At 36.2% G+C, this 22,228-nt stretch overlaps 10 protein-coding genes across 10 annotated transcripts; 2 read left to right on the forward strand and 8 right to left on the reverse strand.

Annotated features, from left to right (window-relative positions):
* Positions 1–88: 88 nt before the first annotated feature.
* Positions 89–984, forward strand: PRE6 (proteasome core particle subunit alpha 4; the record flags this gene model as incomplete). Its single annotated transcript, XM_020222669.1, has 2 exons — positions 89–155; positions 267–984. The coding sequence occupies exons 1-2, from the start codon at positions 121–123 to the stop codon at positions 982–984; spliced, it is 753 nt and encodes a 250-aa protein (XP_020079038.1). The 5' UTR covers positions 89–120.
* An 86-nt stretch (positions 985–1,070) lies between these two features.
* Positions 1,071–2,379, reverse strand: HYPBUDRAFT_159779 (multifunctional nuclease). The gene is made up of 2 exons (XM_020222455.1): positions 2,315–2,379; positions 1,071–2,258 (listed from the first exon to the last, which is right to left on the reverse strand). The coding sequence occupies exons 1-2, from the start codon at positions 2,325–2,327 to the stop codon at positions 1,123–1,125; spliced, it is 1,149 nt and encodes a 382-aa protein (XP_020079039.1). The 5' UTR covers positions 2,328–2,379; the 3' UTR covers positions 1,071–1,122.
* An 81-nt stretch (positions 2,380–2,460) lies between these two features.
* On the reverse strand, positions 2,461–5,754 carry HYPBUDRAFT_151503 (FG-nucleoporin). The gene has a single exon (XM_020220529.1). The coding sequence runs from the start codon at positions 5,705–5,707 to the stop codon at positions 2,576–2,578; it is 3,132 nt and encodes a 1,043-aa protein (XP_020079040.1). The 5' UTR covers positions 5,708–5,754; the 3' UTR covers positions 2,461–2,575.
* Positions 5,755–5,816: 62 nt separating this feature from the next.
* On the reverse strand, positions 5,817–7,154 carry APN1 (DNA-(apurinic or apyrimidinic site) lyase). Its single transcript, XM_020220530.1, has 2 exons — positions 7,113–7,154; positions 5,817–7,060 (listed from the first exon to the last, which is right to left on the reverse strand). The coding sequence occupies exons 1-2, from the start codon at positions 7,124–7,126 to the stop codon at positions 5,956–5,958; spliced, it is 1,119 nt and encodes a 372-aa protein (XP_020079041.1). The 5' UTR covers positions 7,127–7,154; the 3' UTR covers positions 5,817–5,955.
* A 65-nt stretch (positions 7,155–7,219) lies between these two features.
* HYPBUDRAFT_177541 (uncharacterized protein) lies at positions 7,220–8,366 on the reverse strand. The gene has a single exon (XM_020222877.1). The coding sequence runs from the start codon at positions 8,321–8,323 to the stop codon at positions 7,271–7,273; it is 1,053 nt and encodes a 350-aa protein (XP_020079042.1). The 5' UTR covers positions 8,324–8,366; the 3' UTR covers positions 7,220–7,270.
* A 151-nt stretch (positions 8,367–8,517) lies between these two features.
* HYPBUDRAFT_103347 (uncharacterized protein) lies at positions 8,518–11,130 on the forward strand (the record flags this gene model as incomplete). Its single annotated transcript, XM_020218254.1, has 1 exon — positions 8,518–11,130. The coding sequence occupies one exon, from the start codon at positions 8,518–8,520 to the stop codon at positions 11,128–11,130; it is 2,613 nt and encodes an 870-aa protein (XP_020079043.1).
* A 221-nt stretch (positions 11,131–11,351) lies between these two features.
* Positions 11,352–12,278, reverse strand: HYPBUDRAFT_103172 (uncharacterized protein; the record flags this gene model as incomplete). The annotated part of the gene is made up of 1 exon (XM_020218245.1): positions 11,352–12,278. One exon carries the CDS (start codon positions 12,276–12,278, stop codon positions 11,352–11,354), a length of 927 nt encoding a protein of 308 aa, XP_020079044.1.
* Positions 12,279–13,382: 1,104 nt separating this feature from the next.
* HYPBUDRAFT_146358 (uncharacterized protein) lies at positions 13,383–14,036 on the reverse strand (the record flags this gene model as incomplete). The annotated part of the gene is made up of 1 exon (XM_020219959.1): positions 13,383–14,036. One exon carries the CDS (start codon positions 14,034–14,036, stop codon positions 13,383–13,385), a length of 654 nt encoding a protein of 217 aa, XP_020079045.1.
* A 501-nt stretch (positions 14,037–14,537) lies between these two features.
* Positions 14,538–17,249, reverse strand: FAR1 (cyclin-dependent protein serine/threonine kinase inhibiting protein; the record flags this gene model as incomplete). The annotated part of the gene is made up of 1 exon (XM_020219960.1): positions 14,538–17,249. The coding sequence occupies one exon, from the start codon at positions 17,247–17,249 to the stop codon at positions 14,538–14,540; it is 2,712 nt and encodes a 903-aa protein (XP_020079046.1).
* A 2,183-nt stretch (positions 17,250–19,432) lies between these two features.
* VPS70 (putative zinc metalloprotease) lies at positions 19,433–21,829 on the reverse strand (the record flags this gene model as incomplete). The annotated part of the gene is made up of 2 exons (XM_020222456.1): positions 19,433–21,692; positions 21,801–21,829. The coding sequence occupies 2 exons, from the start codon at positions 21,827–21,829 to the stop codon at positions 19,496–19,498; spliced, it is 2,226 nt and encodes a 741-aa protein (XP_020079047.1). The 3' UTR covers positions 19,433–19,495.
* Between the last annotated feature and the right edge of the window lie 399 nt (positions 21,830–22,228).

Below are 22,228 nucleotides of genomic sequence, written 5' to 3' on the forward strand. Positions count from 1 at the left end.
GTCGCAATTTTTTCCTCCGTTGGCAAATTTCGAACAAAAACTAGTTAGAAATTATCAGAAGAAGCTCTTTAATCATAGATTATCTTTTAAATTTTGATACAAAGGTTTTAATATAATATAATGAGTGGCTACGATAGTGCTTTATCAATTTTCTCGTAAGTATCAATTGTCAATTGTGACGGGGGGAGTGATTGGAACGGGAAGATTTAGTGATCGCCACCCTCGAGAAATGAAGTTTAGAATACTAACAAATACTTATAATATAGACCAGATGGACATGTTTTTCAAGTTGAATATGCATCAGAAGCCGTAAAGAGAGGTACTTGTGCTGTAGGGGTTAGAGGAAAAGAGTGTGTTGTTTTAGGATGTGAAAAGAGAACTACATTGAAATTACAAGATCCACGAATTACCCCATCAAAGATATGTAAAGTTGATAATCATGTTTTATTAGCATTTGCCGGATTGAATGCCGATGCTAGAATTTTAGTTGATAAAGCTAGAGTGGAAGCCCAATCGCATAGATTAACTTTAGAAGATTCAGTCACCGTGGAATATTTAACAAAATATGTTGCTGGAGTGCAACAAAGATATACCCAATCCGGTGGGGTTAGACCGTTTGGTATTGCCACCATCATTGCTGGATTTGATAGTAATGATAATACACCAAGATTATATCAAACTGAACCTTCAGGAATTTACAATGCATGGAAAGCACACGCAATTGGTAGATCCTCTAAAACTGTGAAAGAATTTTTGGAGAAAAATTATGAAGAAGAATTGGATGATGAACATACTATTAAATTAACAATAAAATCATTATTAGAAGTAGTTCAAACTGGTGCTAAGAATATCGAAGTATCAGTTTTAAAATCTAATGATCGAATTCATAAAATGACTGTTGATGAAATCAAAAAGTATGTTGATGAAATAGAAGCTGAAAAAGCTGCTGAAGCTGAAAAGAAGAAGCCAAAATCTAGAGATTAATAAAGTTTTTCATTTCATTTTTGCTATTTTTATTTTTAATTCTACATTAAACTTCTTCTCTTTCATGAATATACATAATCAAAAATCCGTAATTAAAATTATTTCGTAGAATACTAATATACAATTAAATAAACTAAACTAACGTTTGGTCTTCTTGGCAGCCTTTCCTTTTCCTTTACCCTTTTCGTTAGCTTGTTTTCTCTTCTTATCGTTTGGTGACTCAGGCTTTTTAACAACACTGAAGAATCCATCAAGTCTACCTTGAACACCAGATTTTAAACCTTTCTTCAATTTTTCGGCCCCTGACTTTATTCTTTCATCACTAAAACCCTTATCATCAACCATAAACTGAACTAACCCTTCTACATTAGGCTCTTTCCATTTTAAACTAACTTCATCTGCTTTCAAAACATCAGGGTTCATGAATAACTCTTTAGCTTCATTATATGGCCAGTTTTCTGGAACTCTATATTTAGTCTTATCCGGGTTTTCTTCAATCCATTTAACTATATTATCTAATGAACCATGTTCTTTTATTAACTTAAATGCAGTAACTGGTCCCACCCCTTTTATGGTTTCACAATAATCACACCCCAATAAAATACACAAGTCAATGAACGTTGATTTGTCCAAACCCAATCCTTCCAAAGCAGTGGCATATTGGATCTCATCAATTGGCATTTTTCTAGCTTCTGCAAATGTTAAATGTCTCAACAAATAAGGAGGCTCGTAACATAAAGTATCCATATCTTCAGATGCTGCTGCAAATACTTTCCCACCACGGGCCAATTCAGCACATTGTGCTTCAGCTTCACATGGTGCTTCAACATAAGGAATACCCATTAATTCTAACAATTTTTTAGCTTCTTCATTTTGTTCTTTTGATGCTCTAACTGTTCTTTTTTCAAACTTCATCAATTCTTCAGCAGTACCAGTTTCTTTCAAATCTTCAATCTGTTTCAAAGCCTCCTGTTTCTTCAACATTCTCTTCTCTAACTCTCCACCCTTCAACACTGGTGGTTTTCCATCGAAAACATAAACCGGCTTTATACCATTCTCAACCAAACGGATAGTTCGATAGAACATCCCCGATAAATGAGAGGTTGTTTCCCCGGCTTCATTAGTTAATTGTTGGCCATCCGATTGCCTGACAGAAATTAAAAACTGGTATAAACACATAGAAGCATCAATGGCTACCTTCCGTCCAAAAAGATTCTTCAATTGAAATTCTTTATAGGCATTTGGAGAGTGCTCCTTGACTAATTGATTAAGACCTGAAGGAAAAAAGTTAGTTTCTGATTCAAACCACTCCCAACTCGCCATAACGTACCTTTAACACCCATTATTATATCCTTTAATTACTTACTTAATCTAAGTGGGCTAGATCAATTCCCTAATAATTTTTCAATTTCGTTCAAAAGTTGTGATGATCGTTTGGAAAAAAAAATTATATAAAAAAAAAATAATACACCGGTGAACGCGTTTGCGCGTCCTTACATTTGGAAAAGCCATAAGCTTCCATGCAATTATTTAATAACTATATTACAAAACAAAATGATTCAAATTAACAATGTCGAGTTTGTTGACAAGCTTACTCGTCACAGAAGTTGTCAACATCAAAAGTCCAATTACCATTCGAAGGTTCGTATTTGACGAATTTCATCAATGGACTGATATTTTGCAATGATTCAATATGCATAGGGAGAAGATAAGATTTTGGATCAGTTACACGAAGTCCATTCTCTCTATTTACCGGGTAAGAACCTTCCAAGGTGATTCTTGCTGGGTGATTGAGACCCTCGCCAATCTTAGGGATGGTACTCTTATCAGGATAGACATCAAGGGTTGATGTTTGAAAGTCAACAATTTCACCAAATATACTTTCTATGTCACGGAAGGAAGATAAATCCACTGGTTCGAGAAATTCAATAGTACCGCAGAATTTACGCCCAATTTTGAAATCTTTGACTGATCTTAATTCGGATAAAGGTTTGGCTTTCAACTCTGAAAAAGAAGGTGAAGTCCAGTAACCTTCATCGTTGATTTCTGTTATTTCCTCTGTTGTCAATTTAGCAGTTGCGCCACCGTTAGCGTTTTCTGTGGTACCGTATTCAAGCAGTTTATTAGATGGAGTTGATTCCCCAGATTCTGAGCTACTTGAAGATTTGTAGGCAAAAGAAACTTGTTTTGGAGGGTTTCTTTCACTTGATGAAGATGGAAGTAACGGACTTTCTTTATTAGATTGTTTTGATTTATCCAAAACTAATTTACGGAAATTTGATTTTGGAGTAAAAATATCAGACGAAATAATAGCCGCATCAGTTTCTCCATTGAAAACGCTATTCTTAGTATCAGTAGAAGAAGTAGTATCATTGATCAATGAGGTGTTTGAAGCAGAATTAACAGATTTTGGCTTATCTGGTTTGGAACTTTTATATTTGAGGGCCACAGGGCTAAATAATGGTGCTACTTTATGAGCGCTCCCCAAAGTGACCTGTTTTTTCTTTTGAGATGAAGAAATGAATATGGCTTGAGGAGTTTGCTGAGCTGAAGATTGTTGTGGTTGGGTTCCTGAAATACTTTGGAAAAGTGGATTGTTACCATAAGGATTCTGAGCATTGATATTAACCAATGGTTGTTGTTGCTGTTGTTGCAGCGGTTGATTTTGAGATCCAAAGAGACCAGAAGAGGTACCAGTAGTAGTATTGTTGGTGTTATTAGCATTATTTGTATTACCAAACAATCCCCCACCAGTTGTACCAGCAGGTTGAGCAGGTTTAGATCCGAATAAACCCCCTCCACTAGAAGTGTTGGCGTTGTTATTACCAAACAACCCACCACCGGTGGAAGTATTGTTGTTATTGTTGTTACCAAACAACCCACCACCAGTACCAGTAGAAGTATTATTATTGTTCGTGGAACCAAACAACCCACCACCAGCAGGTTGAGCAGGCTTGGAACCAAAGAGACCACCACCAGAAGTATTATTATTGGTTGAGCCAAATCCAGTTGAATTGTTTTGAGTAGATCCTCCAAACAAGCCACCACCAGCAGGTTGAGCAGGTTTGGAACCAAATAAACCACCACCACTGGTAGTATTATTGTTATTATTATTGGAGCCAAATAAACCACCACCTCCGGTAGTAGTACTGTTGTTATTGTTATTGGAACCAAATAAGCCACCACTTGGAGCGGCTGGTTTGGCACCAAATAAACCACCGCCAGTATTGTTATTGGTATTGTTGTTTGAGCCGAATAATCCACCCCCTGTTCCGGTATTTGAACCAAAACCAGTATTGGTATTGGTATTACTAGCACCAGCGTTACCAAATAAACCACCACCCGCTGGTTTATTTTGACCAAATCCTCCACTGGTGTTGTTATTATTAGAGCCAAAAAGACCACCACCGGTGTTATTAGATTGGCCAAAGCCACCGGTGTTATTAGATTGACCAAAACCACCACCGGTGTTATTGTTATTCGACGCAGAGCCAAAGAGGCCACCACCGGTATTGTTGTTATTTCCAAAAGGTGAACTGTTGTTAGCAGTATTGGAACCAAATGCCCCACCCGTTGCTGGTTTATTGGCACCAAAAGGATTACTATTATTGTTCATACCACCTCCAAAGCCAGAAGAAGCATTATTATTGTTAGTACCGAAAGGTGAAGTGTTATTATTTGAGGAACCAAAAAGACCACCCCCAGTAGAAGCACCACCACCACCAAAGGCTGATCCCGAGGCACCAAATGAAGGTTTTGGAGCACCAAAAGCACCTCCCGATGAAGCACCTCCAAATGCATTGTTTGAACCACCAAAAGTAGAACCAGTATTGGAACCACCAAAGGCAGAGCCGGTACTATTAGCACCACCAAATGGTGAACCATTATTTTGAGCACCACCAAATGGGGAAGCATTATTATTGGCACCGAACCCAGTGTTGGAACCACCAAAAGCAGATCCAGTGTTAGCGGGTGCACCAAAAGCACTACCACCTAGAGCACCACTGCCACCAAAAGCACCACCTGCTGCACCAGAAGAGTTCCCGTATCTCCTACCTTGTTCATAATCTTTCAATCTCAATTCTTCAAAAGAAAAATTTTTATATTCTGGCATGGGAGCAACACTTTGATAGTGATTGGTAGCACCAGTGTTATCCTTTTCAGCAAATGGCGCAAATGGTTTAACAGCAGTCCCATTATTAACATTAGCATCAGAAGCACCAGCACCAAACCCACCAGCAGAAGCACCACCTCCAAATGGAGAAGTGCCCGATGTAGAACCAAACCCACCAAAGGTAGATTTGGGGGCAGATGAGCCAAATAACCCACCTCCACTAGTATTGGCGCCACCACCAAATACCGATCCACCAGCAGCGTTGTTACCCCCACCAAATGCAGATCCGGTATTGTTATTAGATGAACCAAATGGTGATGCATTAGCATTGGTATTAGATGCTCCAAATAATCCACCTCCAGTGTTTGATCCAAAAGCAGAACCAGTATTATTCGAGCCGAAACCTCCACCAGTAGAGCCAAAACCCCCAGTACCAGCGTTGTTGGCATTATTGTTAGTGGATCCAAAGATTCCTCCAGCACTGTTATTATTATTCCCTCCGAAAGGTGAAGTGTTGTTGGTGTTAGCAGATGCACCAAAGGGTGACCCTGTATTCGCGTTGGAACTACCAAATCCTCCAAAACCAGAGGTCGATCTAGATCCAAACATTATATCAGATGACTATCGATTGTTATGTCTCGGCAATGGGCAAAGTCCTGATAACAGAGAATGAATTGATTGAAGCTAGCGGTTAATGTTTTTCTAAACCAAGTGAGTTCTTAAAATTTTCTGTAGGCAGAAAAAAAAAAAAAACAGGATTGGGAAGAAGTGTCGTGCGACACCCGAAACCATATCAAGTTCTACAGTTGCAAAAAGGATTATATATACAAAGTCATGAATAAATGTACAAGGATTAATTAGGCTTTTGTCTTTTTCGTAAGCATTGAGCTGATGTCTGAGCCTGATCTTTTTTTGGAGGCTGCTTTTTCATTTTTGGCCACTTTTGATTCGAATTTTTTCAATTGTTCAGCTCTTTCTTTGGATCCTAGTTTGTATAATTCTTCCAGCTTAGTAAGGTATTCAGTATCGTCTTTTGGCTTATTTTGTAGCCATTCCAATAATTTGATTTCTTCTCCGTAAACGGAGTCGTCGTCTCCGACTGGGGTTTCTAGGATGATGGGGAGGTTTTGCAATCTTTCGGTATTGGCAATGATTCTGAATACTTCCAAGCCCAAGAAACCATAACCTAGTTTTTGATGCAAGTCACGATTAGCACCCAAGGGAGCTTTAGAATCGTTAAGATGAATTGCACAGAGATACTCCGGTCCAATCACGGTATCGAATTGTTTCCAAAATTCGTCAAATTTATCTTGATCTGATAAGTCATACCCAGCAGCAAAGCTGTGGCAAGTATCAACGCATACCCCAACCCTGGATTTGTCTTCGACCATGTCAATAACATCACGGATGTCTTGTAAAGTAGATCCGATCAAGTTACCGTGGCCAGCCATATTTTCGATGATGATCTTGACAAAAGAGGTTTCTTTAATGGCACGATTGATGTTTTTAGCTAATTGTTTCAAAGCATCGGGACGAGAACCGTTCAATGCTGAACCGGGATGGAAATTGTATAATCCAATATTAAGTTTTTCACATCTCTTCAATTCATCGACAAAAGCATTGTAAGACTGGGCTTCCTTAGCTTCATCTGGATTTGCAAGGTTTATAAAGTACGTTCCATGAGGTAAAACGTCGGTACGAGTATTGTAGCCGTATTTTTCACACAAGTCAATGAATTTTTTGGCCTCTTCATCTTTGATATCTGGGGATACCCATTTTCTAGGGGACTTCACGAAAAGAGCAAAGCTATTGGCCCCGATGTTCATGGCATTGGTCACAGCATTCGATATCCCCCCTGCCATCCCAACATGAGCTCCAAATTTCAACGGATTCCCTGTGACTCTTGGATACTGGAAACTCAATGGTTCGCCTTTCTTTACGGCTTTTGCGGCTTTTTTGATTCTGACTCTTGATGTTAGTATTAATGATATCCAATATCAAATACGGCACATACCCTTTTGGTGGCATTCTTGATCTCTAAAGACTTTACTTGGTTGATCAAGCAATAAAACTATCAAAAACGTTTGATACGCGTCGAAATAAGTGCTGAAAAATTCAAGTTAAAAAAAAAAAAAAAATTAATTTCTTAAAACTATATACAGTTATGTACAGTTAATTACAAGGTAGTTGGGGTTGGTCCGAATAGTTATGGCTATGTTTGAATTCCATAAACAATGCTTCAGGGTCCAATGCTTCTTTTTTCTCTGTAGTAGTTGAAGACCTTGTCTTAATCCTTCTTTTGTCTGCGGGTGATTTCTTCGGGTTTGTCTTGAAGATGTCCAATTCAAGTTTCTTTCTCACGAGAGGATCACAATAAGAAAGAGCTAAAAGCAAGGTGTAGTAAGCGTCATTACCGGCGTTGTGGAGATATGCCTGAGGAATATTCATCATCTTAAGTGCTGCCAGTAGATTGCCTGCGTTTGATCTTGATATGTTATGAAGTTTAAGGGTATCCACCCTCGGGGCATTCTGATCTATTTCAACATTGACCAGTTGTAACCACTTAATATCTCCTTCGATACCATGTCCAATTAAGACTCCTGGTTTTGCCTTGAGGTAGTCATGGAAAAGTCTGTTCAAAAACTCCTTCACATTCTTCAAAGGCATTACGTACGATCTGCCTCCCATAAAGTTATGTTTATTATCAGCTACGAAAGTACCATTTGTAAATTTCATGTTTTCCTTGATTATCAAATGGATAGTCTTCATGTTAGGATATATTGATGCTTTCAGAGCGGCAGGGTCATATATTGATACTCCAATTTCAGTAATGATCTTGGGGTTTCTCTCAAACGCCTCGACATCAAATGATACCAACGGATGCTGCCGAAGATAAACGTATTTCATTGCTGATTTCAAACTCTCGACATGACTATCTTTTCGAAACTCAAATTTAGTGTTATCAAAGTAATTTCCTAGCGTGCTTTCATAATATGAATCTAACACTGCGTCAGATGCTTCACTCCCGCTAAAGGTAGTCCCACCTACACTTTCTCCTTGAGTCTCTGGTGTTATTAGTGATGGGTTCCGTTCAGAAACAGAAGTGCTTGATGATCGGATAGTCTGTCCTCGTATCGCTATTATAGACTGTAAGCTACCCAACCCCAGCTTTTTTGGCTGGCATATTCCTAGAAAGTCTACCCGTCTACTCAAAAGACGAAACATATGAAATATAGGCAGCTTATTTGGTGATATTAAAAGATCATCTGTCTATATCGTATTTTTTTTTTTTCCTCTTTTTTCGTTTCTGGTGAGTAATAAAAATCGATTCCAGAACGGATTAATATTGTTAAAACACTGATGATTTGAGCGACAAGTAGCTACTTTACCTATAACATACTTGAAACATCATCAGAAAGATGGAAGTGTGCTTTGAATTAGATGACTGCGTTGCGAGACTCAAGAATAAGCCAACTTTGGCCGAGATTGAATCAATTGTCAAATCAGTGAATCAGATTTTAATCAAGAATCTGGTAGCTCAATTGAGCCTCATAACTACCTTGTTAAACTATACTATTCCAGACACGTATGATAAAGTTAATATTGAGACAAAACACCAATTGGTTCAATTGTTCCAGTCCACTGTCGGTCTAGGAAATTTGATCAGTCGTATAAGTTTATTGAAGTCATCAGTGACTCCACATCTGAATGAATTTGGACTTTTAAGTACTTTGGTAGAGTTCCTAGTTTCTTTATTTCAACCTGGCTTGGTGTTAAAACTTGTAAAGAATGCTCTGCATCTAGAAGTGAAAGAGATCGATAAGCTTCTTCATAAGGGGAAATGCTTTTCTTTGATCAATGAAATATGCATAAAGTGCCAAATAAACATGAATAATACAATTTTCAATAACTCCATAACCTATGTGGGATACTTGAATATGGAAATGTTGAGACTCTACAAAAATAAAACTGATGTAACTGTCATCAATATCTTTATCAATTCGTTGGCATCTTTAAATCAAGAGAGTTTGAACCAACTATTCGACATAATGTTTAATGAAGAGCACTGGAATTACTTTATTGAGTCATTCGAAAGAATGAAGAGATTTGAAAGAAAGAATATCTTAACAAAGTTTCTTACATCTTATGTAACAAAACGTTATTTCAAGGCTAAGAATCCTTCTATACATAAAGTCGCCGCTCTAAGTGTACTCTCCAAACCAGTTTTCAAAGCTGATTTGATTGATGAAATCTTACTTGAAAAAGTTATAGCAACATCTGATTATTTTTTAAATTCTTTGGTGTCATTAATGTTATCTGAGTTACCAGAGAAAAATTACCATTCTTTAGTGATAAGGTCTTTACAGTATTGGTCAAACCCTCATTTGATGAAATCTGAATCCATTATAAGACAAGAGTATCGAACCCATCTTGTTATAAACTTATTTTCACATTGTTCACCTGATTTTTTGAGATCATTACTGGCGGAATCTAATTTTTTAGATGCCATTTCAAATAGATTGAGCTCTCAGTCATCAAAGATTAAAACATTGGGTGTGATTCTTGCTGATAAGCTTTGTGAATTCTCTGGAATCGATCAAATTTTTAACTTAGATAATATTGAAGGTTATGATATTCTTGTTGATTCTAAATCTTATTTCAAGAAATCTGATGTTGCTTTATCGGACATTCAATATTCTTGGGATTTGCTAGATGAGCCTGAAGTGATACGACCGGAAGATAATGATGTAATGACTTCCCATATTAACGCAATGAATGATATCACCACCCAATTCGAATTTGCTCTTAAGTCAAATAAAGCAGATTCAGACAATGATTCAGTTATTGATAGCGATGACGAAGACGATCCAACAATCGGCCCAAAACCCCAGGTCGCAAGGCCCATTTATATCAAAGATTTACTTGATTACATCACTACAGATTCTAAAGATGCTCAAGCATTTGAAAAAAGAAAGTTGGCCTTGACTTATGGCCCTACTTTAATAAGACAAAAAGCAGGCTTTGGTAATGACCTACAGTTCTATTCAGATGACCTATTAACCAATTTAGCTGGTTTGACCAACACATTTGATGATGCTGACTTTGAAAGCCAAAGATTGGCCAATTTAATTGCGGTTGTATCTTCAAATCCTGATTCTGGAATTAGGGTATGCCAATTACTTGCTATTGGTGATTATTCCTTACAGCAGCGTATGTGTCTACTATCAACACTATCACTATCGGCAAGGGAACTAAAAGGTTTTGAAGACGACATTGTGACCCTGACTTTTAAAAAATCCAGCTTTCCCTCTAAAATGTTACCTGGAAATCTTCATAATAAATATTTGGCATTAGAGAATGGATACTCTAATAATGAGAAGATCATAGATTACGGATTAGGTGATATTCAGCACACAATACAAGATGAGTTAATGCAAGAGGCTTCTGAAGAAGCTAACGATCAATTAGCCGGTGGAAAAGTTCTAAGAATATCCAGGAATCTAACAAAAAAGAGAGAAAAATCAGCTTCATTAATCACAAAACCTACAAGCCCCGAATTCAATGCTGTAGTGGGAAGTAAGCTTTATTTCCCACTTGTAAGTGTCTGGCATGAATCCGGCGGCCAAATAAACATTGGAGAATTTTCACCGATTTTGATTGCCCATTACATCAAAACGTTAGCATTAATTCTACATGCTGCATGTGCTACTACTCATGAAATAAATACAATGATTAAAGAATTCGTGCTGATAATAATCCCCGTGGTTAAAAGAGTTTCGATCGATGAGTTGCAAGTAATAGAAAGTGTTACTACTGGTATGTTATTAGTGTGCGATATTTGCGAGTCAGACTATTTGATTGAAAATTATGCCAATGAATTAAGATTAATTCAAGAATGGCTCTCGGTTATTTGGGATTCAATCATCGATGATAAGGTAAAGAGCTTATGTGCTGGATTATTGTTAAGATTGACACAGTATGGCGATTCTTATGAAAGATTATTATTAGATAGAATGAATAACTTCTATTAAATTTATAGATCTAAAGAATATAAAGAATAAACTAAGACGTTTAACGACTTAATGAACAAAAATGTAAGATATCTATGGTATGAAGAAATGAAAAAGACAAAAAAAAAAAAAAAAAAAAAAGAATCATATAAAGATTCTGTAATCATGTAATTTCAACAAAACTGGAGTTTTGAACTAATATTTACAATGATTTAGGAAAACAATGAGTGCTCATAAAGTGCTTATTCTTCTAAAAATAGAGTATCAATCATTTCTTGCACAGTATGTATTTGAACAAACTCACTGACATTAGGACCCAATTTGTTTTTCCTTTTACCTCCCGAATTGCCTGGAGATTGACCTGGTGACAAGTACTGGACTTGGTGAGGAGAAGGAAATGGAGAAGCATCAAGTGGGTCAGCTTCAACTCTAACTTGATCCAAACGATTAATTTTTCTTGCATGTGGGTCGCATAGAGTCATTGCAAGCAATAAGGTATAGTAGGAGTCATTACCTGCATTATGAAGAAATGCATATGGCAAATTAGAAGCTCTTAAAGCATTTTTCAAACTATTTCCTTTACTACCATGACTAGCACTGAAAATAGCTTGAGTATCTAATATATTAGTTTGAGTAGGAAACTTAATACCAAGATTTTTGAACCAGGATATATCTCCTTTCAAATCATGGCCGACAAGACAGGTTCTTATATTGGTCTTAGGTTGAAAGAAGTAATACTGGATTAAATCCTGAGTGAAATCAACAGCTTCTTGTTGGCCCATAATATATGTAGTACCACCGTTGAAATTTTTTGAATGTTCAGGCACATATCTCCCATTTTTCAAATGTTGATTTTCTTTAATAATAATATGAATTTGAACAATATAGGGAACTAAATTGAAAGTTTGGCCTCTTGGATCATAGATTGAGATACCAATTTCGGTAACAATTTTGGGATTAACTTCCCAAGCTTCAACATCGATGCAAAATAAGATATTCTCTCTTTTGTAAACCAAACCCATTCCTCTCTTTAGAGTTGCCCTATGATTTGGATTTGATAATAAAGGATGTTTTTTAAAATCTGAATTTTTAAAGTATAATTCGATTATCTCGCTTAAAGCTGTAATTTGGGATGCATCAAAAGAGTCCAATTTTTTGAAAAGAGGCATTTCATGCAATGGGAAGCATCCTGATCCAGTGCTGGTGGTGGGTCTTAAAGGCGAAGGAGATTGTAGGCGTTGTTGATTATGATAGGCAGGAGCAGGAGCCAATTGAGGCAGGTTCAGATTGGTACGAGAATCCTGCGACGCATTGTTATTGGTATTGGATCTGCCAACCCTCTCTAAATAAGAAGATACAGAGTCACCGGATTCATTATCTAAATGTTCCCGATCATTGATTCTATCAACTGAATTCAAGTTATCGGAACTATTATTCAAATTATGGGAGCGATTCTTACGATGGGATCTTGATCTACCTTTACGGTTATTGGCAGAATTCACATTTGAAGGAGATGAAGCAGAAGGAATAGGAGGAAGCGGGGGTGGAGGAGAGCGAGTAGACATGGTTGGTGCTATGGTTGGAGGTTCCAGAAAGGTCTTACGGTGACCAATACCTCTCGCTTTCCAACCCCGATCTTTTTTCCTTCCTTGTTTCTGTTCTAATTCAGAAATAATGGCTGGTTTAGTTCTATTGGATTTAGCAGAATACCTGTTTTTTTTGTTTTTAGCCAGGGTTTTTTTGTTTGATTGAAATTTCCTTTCACCTGGCCGATAAGAATAACCCATGAAAGGTTTCAGTAAGTGCTAAAACGAACGGGAGTTACGTGTATGAGCTGGAACTGTTTCCGTGTGGTGGAACTTTCCTAAGAGGGATGCAAATAACTCACGTTGGCTTTGAAGGGAATATCAAATGATGGTCTTGCGATGTAGTAAGTTTTTTTTTTTTTTTTGATAGTTTTTTGATAATTTTTCTCTTCCTTTTTTTTTTTTTCATTTTTGCACTTACATTTCTCAGTTGTATACGAATGGTGTATTGACTGCAAGGTCCTGAGGTGTTCTCCCACTGAAGAATTGAATGGCGATTTCGAACAAGGTCGAAAGAACATCTGAAGAACATTTGAGGGTATAAGAGGAGAACCCCTGGAAAGAAAAAATCGAAATAAGCCTAGTTTGCAGCCTAAAAAAACATACAAGATAAGTAGGAATAAAAAGGAAATGCGATTGATACTAAATACTATTATACAAGAAGTGAAGGTGCAAGAAGTCTATAAATCATAAGGAATGTAAGCCAAGGGTGACACCGAAAAGACCGCCAATTAACAAGGTTTTCTTCCAACCGTAAGATTTTTCAACCAACGGACTGGAGACTTGTCTGTTGGCGTTGGAGGTTTTATTACCGTTGACTGAATGAGAAGAGTGGGAGCCCGAGCTGGAGCCAGAGGCCAAGGTGGTGGCTTTCCATACCGACTGGGACCCAGTGAACCCCCATTGGTTATAGGTGACGTGAGACTCTTTCGCTTCTTTAGTTTGAGAGGTTTTGTCGGTGGTGGCAGTCGAAGTGGCAGCAGAGGCTGGAGTCCACCACTGGGTAGTAGAGGTATCTTTGGCATCGGTGGTAGCTTGGGTTTTTTCAGTAGTGGCATCAGTTGTCTTTTCGGCAGTGGTGTCGGTTGTCTTTTCAGCAGTAGCCTCCGTGGCTGTGGTAGCATCTGTTTTTTCCTTGGTGGCATCGGTGGCAGTCTTTTCAGTAGTGTTATCCTCCTTCTTGGTAGTAGTTTGATCTGCTTTCTCATCAGTAGTGGTTGCATCATTGCCTGCGTTGGGGTTATCTAACCCCCCAAGCACTGCACCGTAAGCGGTGGAGCTGAATAATGCAACAGACGAAAGAATTAGAGGTGCATTGAATGAAGAGATTTGGAGAGACATGGTTGATTACTGACCCAGTAAAAACTTTACAAATCAAGAGCTATTCCCCCATATATATAGAGGATCAAGAGTGCTTGCAAAAATTACGGGATAAACACGAAATGCAGTCCCTAAATCATTCTTTCACCTATAAATAAACAGCAGCCTTGTTCCCATCACCTTGCGTCAGGGCTCCACCGTCACGGTTTACTCTTAACTGAAATTAAGCTGATTGTAAAGCGATCTGTTGATCTTACAACTAGCCAGCCATTTTGGAATTTTAAGTGTCGGGCACAAATTGAAAATTTTTGGCTGTGAAAAAAAAAAGTTCCAGTGCAAATACTGACCTGGATGTTTTGGAAATGCTCTGAAAGGGTAAAAAGGTGATTCGGACAAGACAGCCTTGTGCTGGGGTTGACAATGGTATGCAAGGGTGTTACTGGGGGTCCATGATCATCATATATTTCATTAGAGGTTAAGCTATGTAGAGAAGACAAGAATGCGGAAGAACTGAAAAAGACGTTACATTAACAGGTTGGTGAAGTCCCGAGATTTGACCACGGCCAACTCTGGGGTTTCATCGAATAATTTTTCGAGAATACTTAATTTATGCAAGAGGTGTTGGACGTATTCACGGTTGTCATGGATATGGTTGAAGTTGTAGTAAGAAGGGATTGTAGAGCTCATTAAGTCTGTTTCTGAATCGATATTAAGGCCTCTTGTCGAATCGATAATTTTTTGAATGGTCGAACAAATGATTGATTTATTGTCTTCACTCAAAGAGTGCTCGTCAATTCTGGATAATGAATGCATCATTGCTATTTCGAGAAGCTTTTTAGTCAAGTTTTGATCCTTGGATGGTGAAAGAGGAGGTAACAAGGGGTTATCGTTGTAGAAAGGGTCTTCTGAGCCCAGGTTGGATGGAGTTAATGATTCAAAATCGATGAATGCAGACGAGGTCGCAGCAGCATAGACTTGGGATAAGTTGCTAGACATGGTTTTAAGATCATCTAGCTGGTTTAACCATTGTGTTTGATAATTTATCATTGGGATTTCGGTAAATTTTGAATTTGAATCCATTGGAAATTTTAGTTTCAAGTATATGTCCCGATCAAAGTTGATATTTATATCATTCAAAATGATTTGGATGTTTTCGATTTGCAAATTAGAAAGTGAATAAATTCCACCATTAATTTCAACTTCATCAACCTTCAAGTTATTTTGATGGATAACGTTTAAGTCCACCGTAATTTTAGGAATGGTTATTTGTTGAAATTTTTTAACCATTGGAACCAAATCCTCATTAACAAAATTTGATAAAGTGTCATATCTCAAAAGTTTATGACCAAATGATACCGTAACTTTTGAATTAAGATTATTAAATATTGGATTTGATAAAATTTTTTGCATAATCAAAGATTCCTGATTATACTTCTTACCAATTCTAACAATGTTGATTGATGACAATGAACTAGATTCTTGGAAAAATTCAATCATATCACTTAATTGATTCAAAATGGTTAAATTGTTATTACCTTTCAAGATTCTTTGTCCCATTTTTTGAAAATTTAAGAATTCTTCAAAATCGTTTAAAATATTATTAGCATTGTAGTTATTATTTTGTAAAACCATTAATTGGCAATTGGAATTTGATTCATTTGGGATGAAATCATTCAAATGACGGAATTTATTAAAGGTTATTAAGATTTCTTCCAATCCATTTTTCAAAAATGGTTTAAAGTTAATTTTTTTGATTGATGAAATAGATAATGAATCCAAAATTTTATCCCAACCAATCCAATTAGATTCAATGCAACCAGTGAATGAGCTATTTTTATCCGAATTACCAACGAAAATCAATCCTAACTTATCGTATTGGTTCATAGTTGATCTTATTTTATTAACCATTTGTGTTATTAAACTTTTATATTCATTATTTGAAAGTTCATTATCATGGTTTACTAAACAGATTGAGACAATCAAAGTTAAAGGTAACTTATCTGGTTTTGGAGTGGCTAATAATGCTAATGACGTTGGAATGCAATTTGGATTGTTGTGAAAAGATTCACTGAATTTGACTAATTCTGAAGGTAATTTTACTTCCAGATTTTCAATTATTGAATCCCAGCAAGTAGTTGTTAGTTGAAATAATGGGATGCTGAAATGCAAATGCTGTTTTAATAATTTGGTTAAGTAATATTTCCATTTATCTGATAATAAACCAATTTCGCTCATTAATTGTAATTCAGGTATTGTATCAGTGTTATTGAATTCAATGATGATTTTATTTTCATCAAAAATTAAATCTTTAAAATCTTGTTTATATATGATTTGACCAATTAATGAATTACTTAAATTATCGTAAACAATTAACCCATTTGTAAAACAAAAACATTGTAAAGGGTCCCAATGGACTCCTTCAGTAGTACTGACTTGTAGAACATCGATCAAGAGTAAATCACCTAAAGCATTTAACCCAATACAGGATGACCAGTTATTAGCTTGAATTAACCTAGAAACGAAAATGGAAACAACATTTGATTTTAGAGATTCATCATGTGGATTGATTGGTAATTGATTATCGATATGAGGAGACTTTACCGAAAGTAAACAAGTTATATCATCACTATCACCAAAATGAGGATTTAAGCTAACTCTCGGTTTCAAGACATTTTCATAAGAATAGTTATAAGTACAAGATTCTGGCGAATTCTGTTCTGCGGGAGTATCATCAGAGGTAAAAGTTCTATCTAAATTTTTTGATTCTAAGGCATTGGGAATCATTTGGTCCAAAGGAGTCTTTGGTTCATTGTTTGGAATTTCTATGGAAGCTGGTGGGATTAAAAGATCCAAGCTTGGAGGATTGGCTCGTCCATTTATAGTCAAATCAATTTGAGAATGATCTAAAGCTAAGTTCAATTCATCATTTAACGTATTGACTCGATCTGGTATTGGTAAAGGAGATTGATTTAAAGGAGATTTGATTTCTTCTAAAGTTGGAACAGCTGCAAGAGTTGATAGGGTAGAAGTAGAGATTCTTGAGTTCCTCAGATTCATTGACAAATTACTATTACGTTTTGACAGAAACGGTGAGTCAATGATTGAATAAACATGAGGACTATTATAAATATCAGTATTTAAATCAAAATCAAAGTTTTCAGTTGACAAAGAACTTATAGAAGAACGATTTGAAAAATGATGTATTGAAGTACGTTTATTTATCCTGGATTGCATTATTCAGTTTAAATGAAAGACTTTCGATTGCAAAAAAAAAATAGAGTATGAGACCAATTTATTTAACGAACTTTTTAAAGGCGATTGCAAGATTTATATCTAAATTTTTAATCTTTAGACTTTTGGCGAATCGATTAAAAGGTTTAAATTTAGGATTTGTGATATTAAAAATAAGCGTGTGTCTTCGTACTAGCTTAAAATTCTTCTAAGATTTATACTAAATGTAAGGATATGCATGAGAACAAAGGAAGGGATCGAGGAATTTTGCTTTACTAGGGATACGAAGGGCTTCATAGTATATCAATATACATAACAAATTATTTAAAAAGCATTGCTTAGATCCTTTGTTTTAATTAACGTACATATCAAATAACTAAATAGAATAAAAAGTATAGAACGGGTATGGGAATGACAAAACAATGTCACAATACAGAAAAAAAGGGCGTTCCCATTATTTAAATTCACACCCATGATGTGGTCAGCTTGTTTGGGGAATAAACAAAGTCTTCTGAGAAGGGTTGGAGGCTATTGGTAATGCAGCTTGCTAGGGGTTGTCTGCTTTTTTTTTATATATGTTTTTTGTTTCTTTAGGTTCTTCTATTCTTTAGTAAAAACAAACAAAAGCACCATTATTCAGACAAGCCGACAATAATAGGCTGCTCCTCAGTGAAGAGCCTCTTGCCAACACCAAGTCTCGGTGACTCTACCCAGTTCTTTTTGCATTCATTTGATCTTTTACGGAAAGCGATGTTATTACTGTATACAATGCAACGCATTCAATTTAACCAAATGCGGAAAGCACGAATTAAATCTTAATTCGCTGTCGAAGTCTAATTCGCTGTCTAAATCTAATTTACTGCCAAATTCATAGTCCAAAGGGATGATTTGACATCAGCTGAACACTCCTTCTGGCATTGTTGGTTTAGACTATCGTCTATTTAGCAAAGAAAGAATTCGACGAACGGTCGTTATTGACTACCCGTTGAGGGAAGCATTCTTAGGATCTTACCGGATTGGGTTTAATTCAGAGGTTGAATCAGTTGGAAGGAGTCAAGACAGCATGCTTTAACGAAATAAATTAGGGAAAGGTGAAAATAATGATGACTTTTGATTATTCATTTTAGTGCTTGTACATTCGATTCTGTGCTAGATGTAAGATGTACATTGATGAGACTACGAGGTATCAATTTAACTTTGATGACTTTCGATGATGAAAATATCAACCATCCACATGTTTAGATCGGACTGCTGTAAGATGCTGCTCAAGGGATGATTATTTTGTATTGGCATGTAGCTCATTGGACCTAATCAAAGATTGGTTTGGAATTTGTAGTTCTGGAATGATTTTGTGTAGTGTCTACTTAGCTGGTTCTTGTATTGTCTACTTAGCTGAGTTTTGTATTGTCTACTTAGTTGAGTCTTGTATTGTCTACTAAGTTGAGTCTTGTATTGTCTACTTACAAAGACTACCCCTTAACATTTTCCTTTAATTAAAATTACCAAAAGGGCAAAAAGAATGTAAATCATACATTTGATGAAGCTTGTCAACGGTAGACTCCGTGCTCCATATCAAAGTTGTAGTGGACCAATTCAGCCAGCCCTCACGCGTGCTGTCTTTTGAGTGAGCTAGGACCTGTTAGTGAGCTAGGACGTGTTTGTAAGACTTGATCTGTTTGTTCAAGCCATTTTCATACTTTAGAGCTGTGATGATACTCGCAAATGCTGTAGCTGCTAAATTAGTCCTTAATAGGTAATATACTAAGTTGAATTATCCACAAGTTGGAAAATATTAGCAAGTCTTGTAAAATAACATTTGCTGGCGTTTTATCGTATCAAGATATTTTATTTAAAGTGTTCTGATGCAAGATTAACCTTTTTAAGTAAATTAATATTAAATCTAATTTAGATCGGATATTTGAACCAAAAGTTCAGAAAGATAAGGTAGGGCAGATTCATGGAAGGTAGCAATCTTTCTATTGATAATCTTCGAAATGCCTTATCATTGTATGAAAACCTTCTTTGACTATTGTGGATCCCTTGAAATGATCGTAAATGAACAAGACTTATCTCGTATAACGCCAATCTTACAATATATCCTAAAATATAATTTTAAATTGAAAAATACGTTTTATTGATAGATAAAACAAAAAGTCTTCAAGAAGGAAACTTCGTAAAAAAGAAAGAAAAAAAAAACATATAGACCATATAGAAGAAAATATTAGTGATGGAGAAAGAGTCCAGAACTTTTAGAATAAGGCAGTTTCAACTCTTTTCAAAGTCTTTGAAACAATAGTTAACCATTTTACTAATCTTTCGAAATCCCCATCTTCGATAGCTTCACGAAGACCTGGCCAGGTTTGACCAGCATAGCCAGTATAACGACCAGAAGCGAAAACAATATGTTTAAACCATTCACGACCATCTAAGCCTTTATGATATAAGAAATTACGTTCGTAGTATTGAAGTAATTTATTATGATGTTTAATTTCAAAATGTAATTTGATTTTTTGCCACCAGTGTAAATTGTTACGGTTATTATATTCAGATTGTAAGCTTTCACCTTTCAAATCGAATTCAGCGGTGGTATTATATAATTTATTCAAATCTTGATAAATATTATCAACCAAGTATGATAAAGTTTTATTTTTATGATGATGCATGGCACCAACCTTATTATGACAGCCGTGAGTCATAATTAAATTGAAATAATAGCCTTGAGAAATCTCGTCAATGAAGAATTCATTTTCATCAACATTTGGGGTATCAATTTTTTCATTGAACCAAGATTTTGGTATCAAATCAACTGATTCATTAAAATAATTATAAAGGTCTGATGAGTAATCTTTCAATCCAAATTCAATAACTTCATGATTATTCAATTCAAAAATCAAAAGAGATAAGTATTTGGCAGCCAAATTATGATAAACAAAACCAGGGTCAGCAAATTTTGATATCCAATAATAGGAATCATACGATGAATGGTACTGATAAATTGGGTCACCTTTACCTTGGCCAAAACCTAAATCAACTGAGGGGATACCCAAGTGTTCCAAAAATACAGTGTAATCAGAACCAGAACCTAAATTAGTTATTTTACCACCGGTTTCTTGATTGAAATGATCTAATAAAGTACCAACACTTTCCTTTGGATATAACAAATTTGAAGCTATTTTTTTCAAAATCTTATTAAGAACAGGAGAAGCAGATAATTTCAAGTGTTGACCACTTACTGAACTATCCAAATTTAAGTAGGCGATAACTTTAGATTGAAACTCTTTACTAAAATTTTCCCCAGCTTCGGTCAGTCCTAATAAACCTTGTTCTTCACCATCCCAACTTGCTAATCTAATGGTACGTTTGAATTTATAACCGGATTCTTTTAATTTGCCTAAAGCTCTTGCAACTTCAATCAAGACAGCAGACCCAGAATGAGGATCAGAGGCACCAGTAACCCAGGCGTCTCTATGGTTACCAATGAGAATGACTTCATCTTTCGATTCACCCTCGAATTCACCATAGACATTCCAAATAGGAGTGATATTATAAATTTGATTGTTATACAAATTCAATTGAACTTTTGGATTTGGACCAATTGAATAATCATAACCTTCCAACTCACCAACCCATTTCTTAGGAGATTTAGCACCTTTACCATTTAATTTTGCCAAAATTGGTTTAATTTCACGATAAGAAATTGGTAATACTGGAATTTTACCAGTACTTTGATGAGGATCACTTCTTTTGATATCGTCACCTTGACTTGGGTAACCCGGGGTTGTAGGATCACCAGGAGTGGCACCTAATCCACCCAAAAATTGAGCACTACCCCTTTGCACAGAACCGTCATTACGAGCAGGTCCTTCTGGGTACTGTTTGTAGCCGTTAGCAGGAGTAATACCATGGTCATCCCCAGGATCACTATAAAGTAAGACCCCAATTGCACCATTATCCTGAGCAAATTTGACTTTCAACCCTCTGAAAATGGCACCATAACGAGCAATTGCAATTTTACCGTTTACATCAACACCCAATTTTTTCAATTCTTCAAAGTCGTTCTTGGTACCGTAGTTAACATAAACGTACTCAGCAGTAACATTACCATTCGCAGCATATCCCAAGAAAGTTGGAACCGTATTATTTTTAAAAGAAGCAGGATCAACACTTAATTCGTCTTCTTCTAAGGGAGCCTTATACAAAGTTTCGTTTGTTTTCGAATCCAATAAGCTCAAATCGTGTTCATGAGGGAAACTTAAGTAAACTTCGTAAGTATCGATCGAAGCCGAAGCCCCGTATTCTTCAAATTTCAATTTAGTCCAATCGGCCAAATTTTTAGCAGTACCCGTTAAACTTGGTTCATCGGTATATTTTTGCAACCATTCGCCAGCGTGATTACTTTCCAATTCATTAAGAATAACCTGTTCTGGGCTTAAACTCAATGAATCCCTAGTTGAAATAAAATTCAGATAAAGGTAAATTGCTAGATAGGTATAGAGTGAGTATTTCAAAATAGTGAAAGCCTTAGACGCTCTATTGGTCTTTGCCACTGAGTACCCACTCAATGACTTTTCATCAATTGCCATCTTTATAGAACTGAGTGAGAATTAAGCTAAAGAGTGCAGAGGATGTTCTGAGGTTAAATAGTAGTACGGAATTTGATTAATTAAATCCTTTAGAGCCGCATCTTTTTTTCACATTTCAAATTCCGCAACTGTGGCCTGACTAGGTGTATGGGTGGTTGAACCGTGAATTAAAGTTAGTTTAGCTAACTGGAGAATAATAAGAGTAGTAAGCATTTGAAAGGGAGCTCTCTCTTATGATTCCTATACAACAGATCGTAGGGCTTCGAAAGCGATACTAGTGGCAGCCGTGGCGAATCAAATTTGGGATTTTCTGATGTTCTACGAGCCATTCGTGGATTTATTCATCAAGCTATCTTTAAGCAGAGTCAGGAATGCCAAACCTTTGTCTTCGATGAAGTT

This window comes from Hyphopichia burtonii (genome assembly GCF_001661395.1).
Source record: "Hyphopichia burtonii NRRL Y-1933 unplaced genomic scaffold HYPBUscaffold_1, whole genome shotgun sequence".
NCBI lineage: Eukaryota > Fungi > Ascomycota > Pichiomycetes > Serinales > Debaryomycetaceae > Hyphopichia > Hyphopichia burtonii.

What these genes read in the sequence shown, in the direction of transcription:
- HYPBUDRAFT_151503 (XM_020220529.1), bottom strand. Translation starts at nt 5,707, where the DNA reads ATGTTTGGATCTAGATCGACCTCTGGTTTTGGAGGATTTGGTAGTTCC.
- HYPBUDRAFT_177541 (XM_020222877.1), bottom strand. Translation starts at nt 8,323, where the DNA reads ATGTTTCGTCTTTTGAGTAGACGGGTAGACTTTCTAGGAATATGCCAG.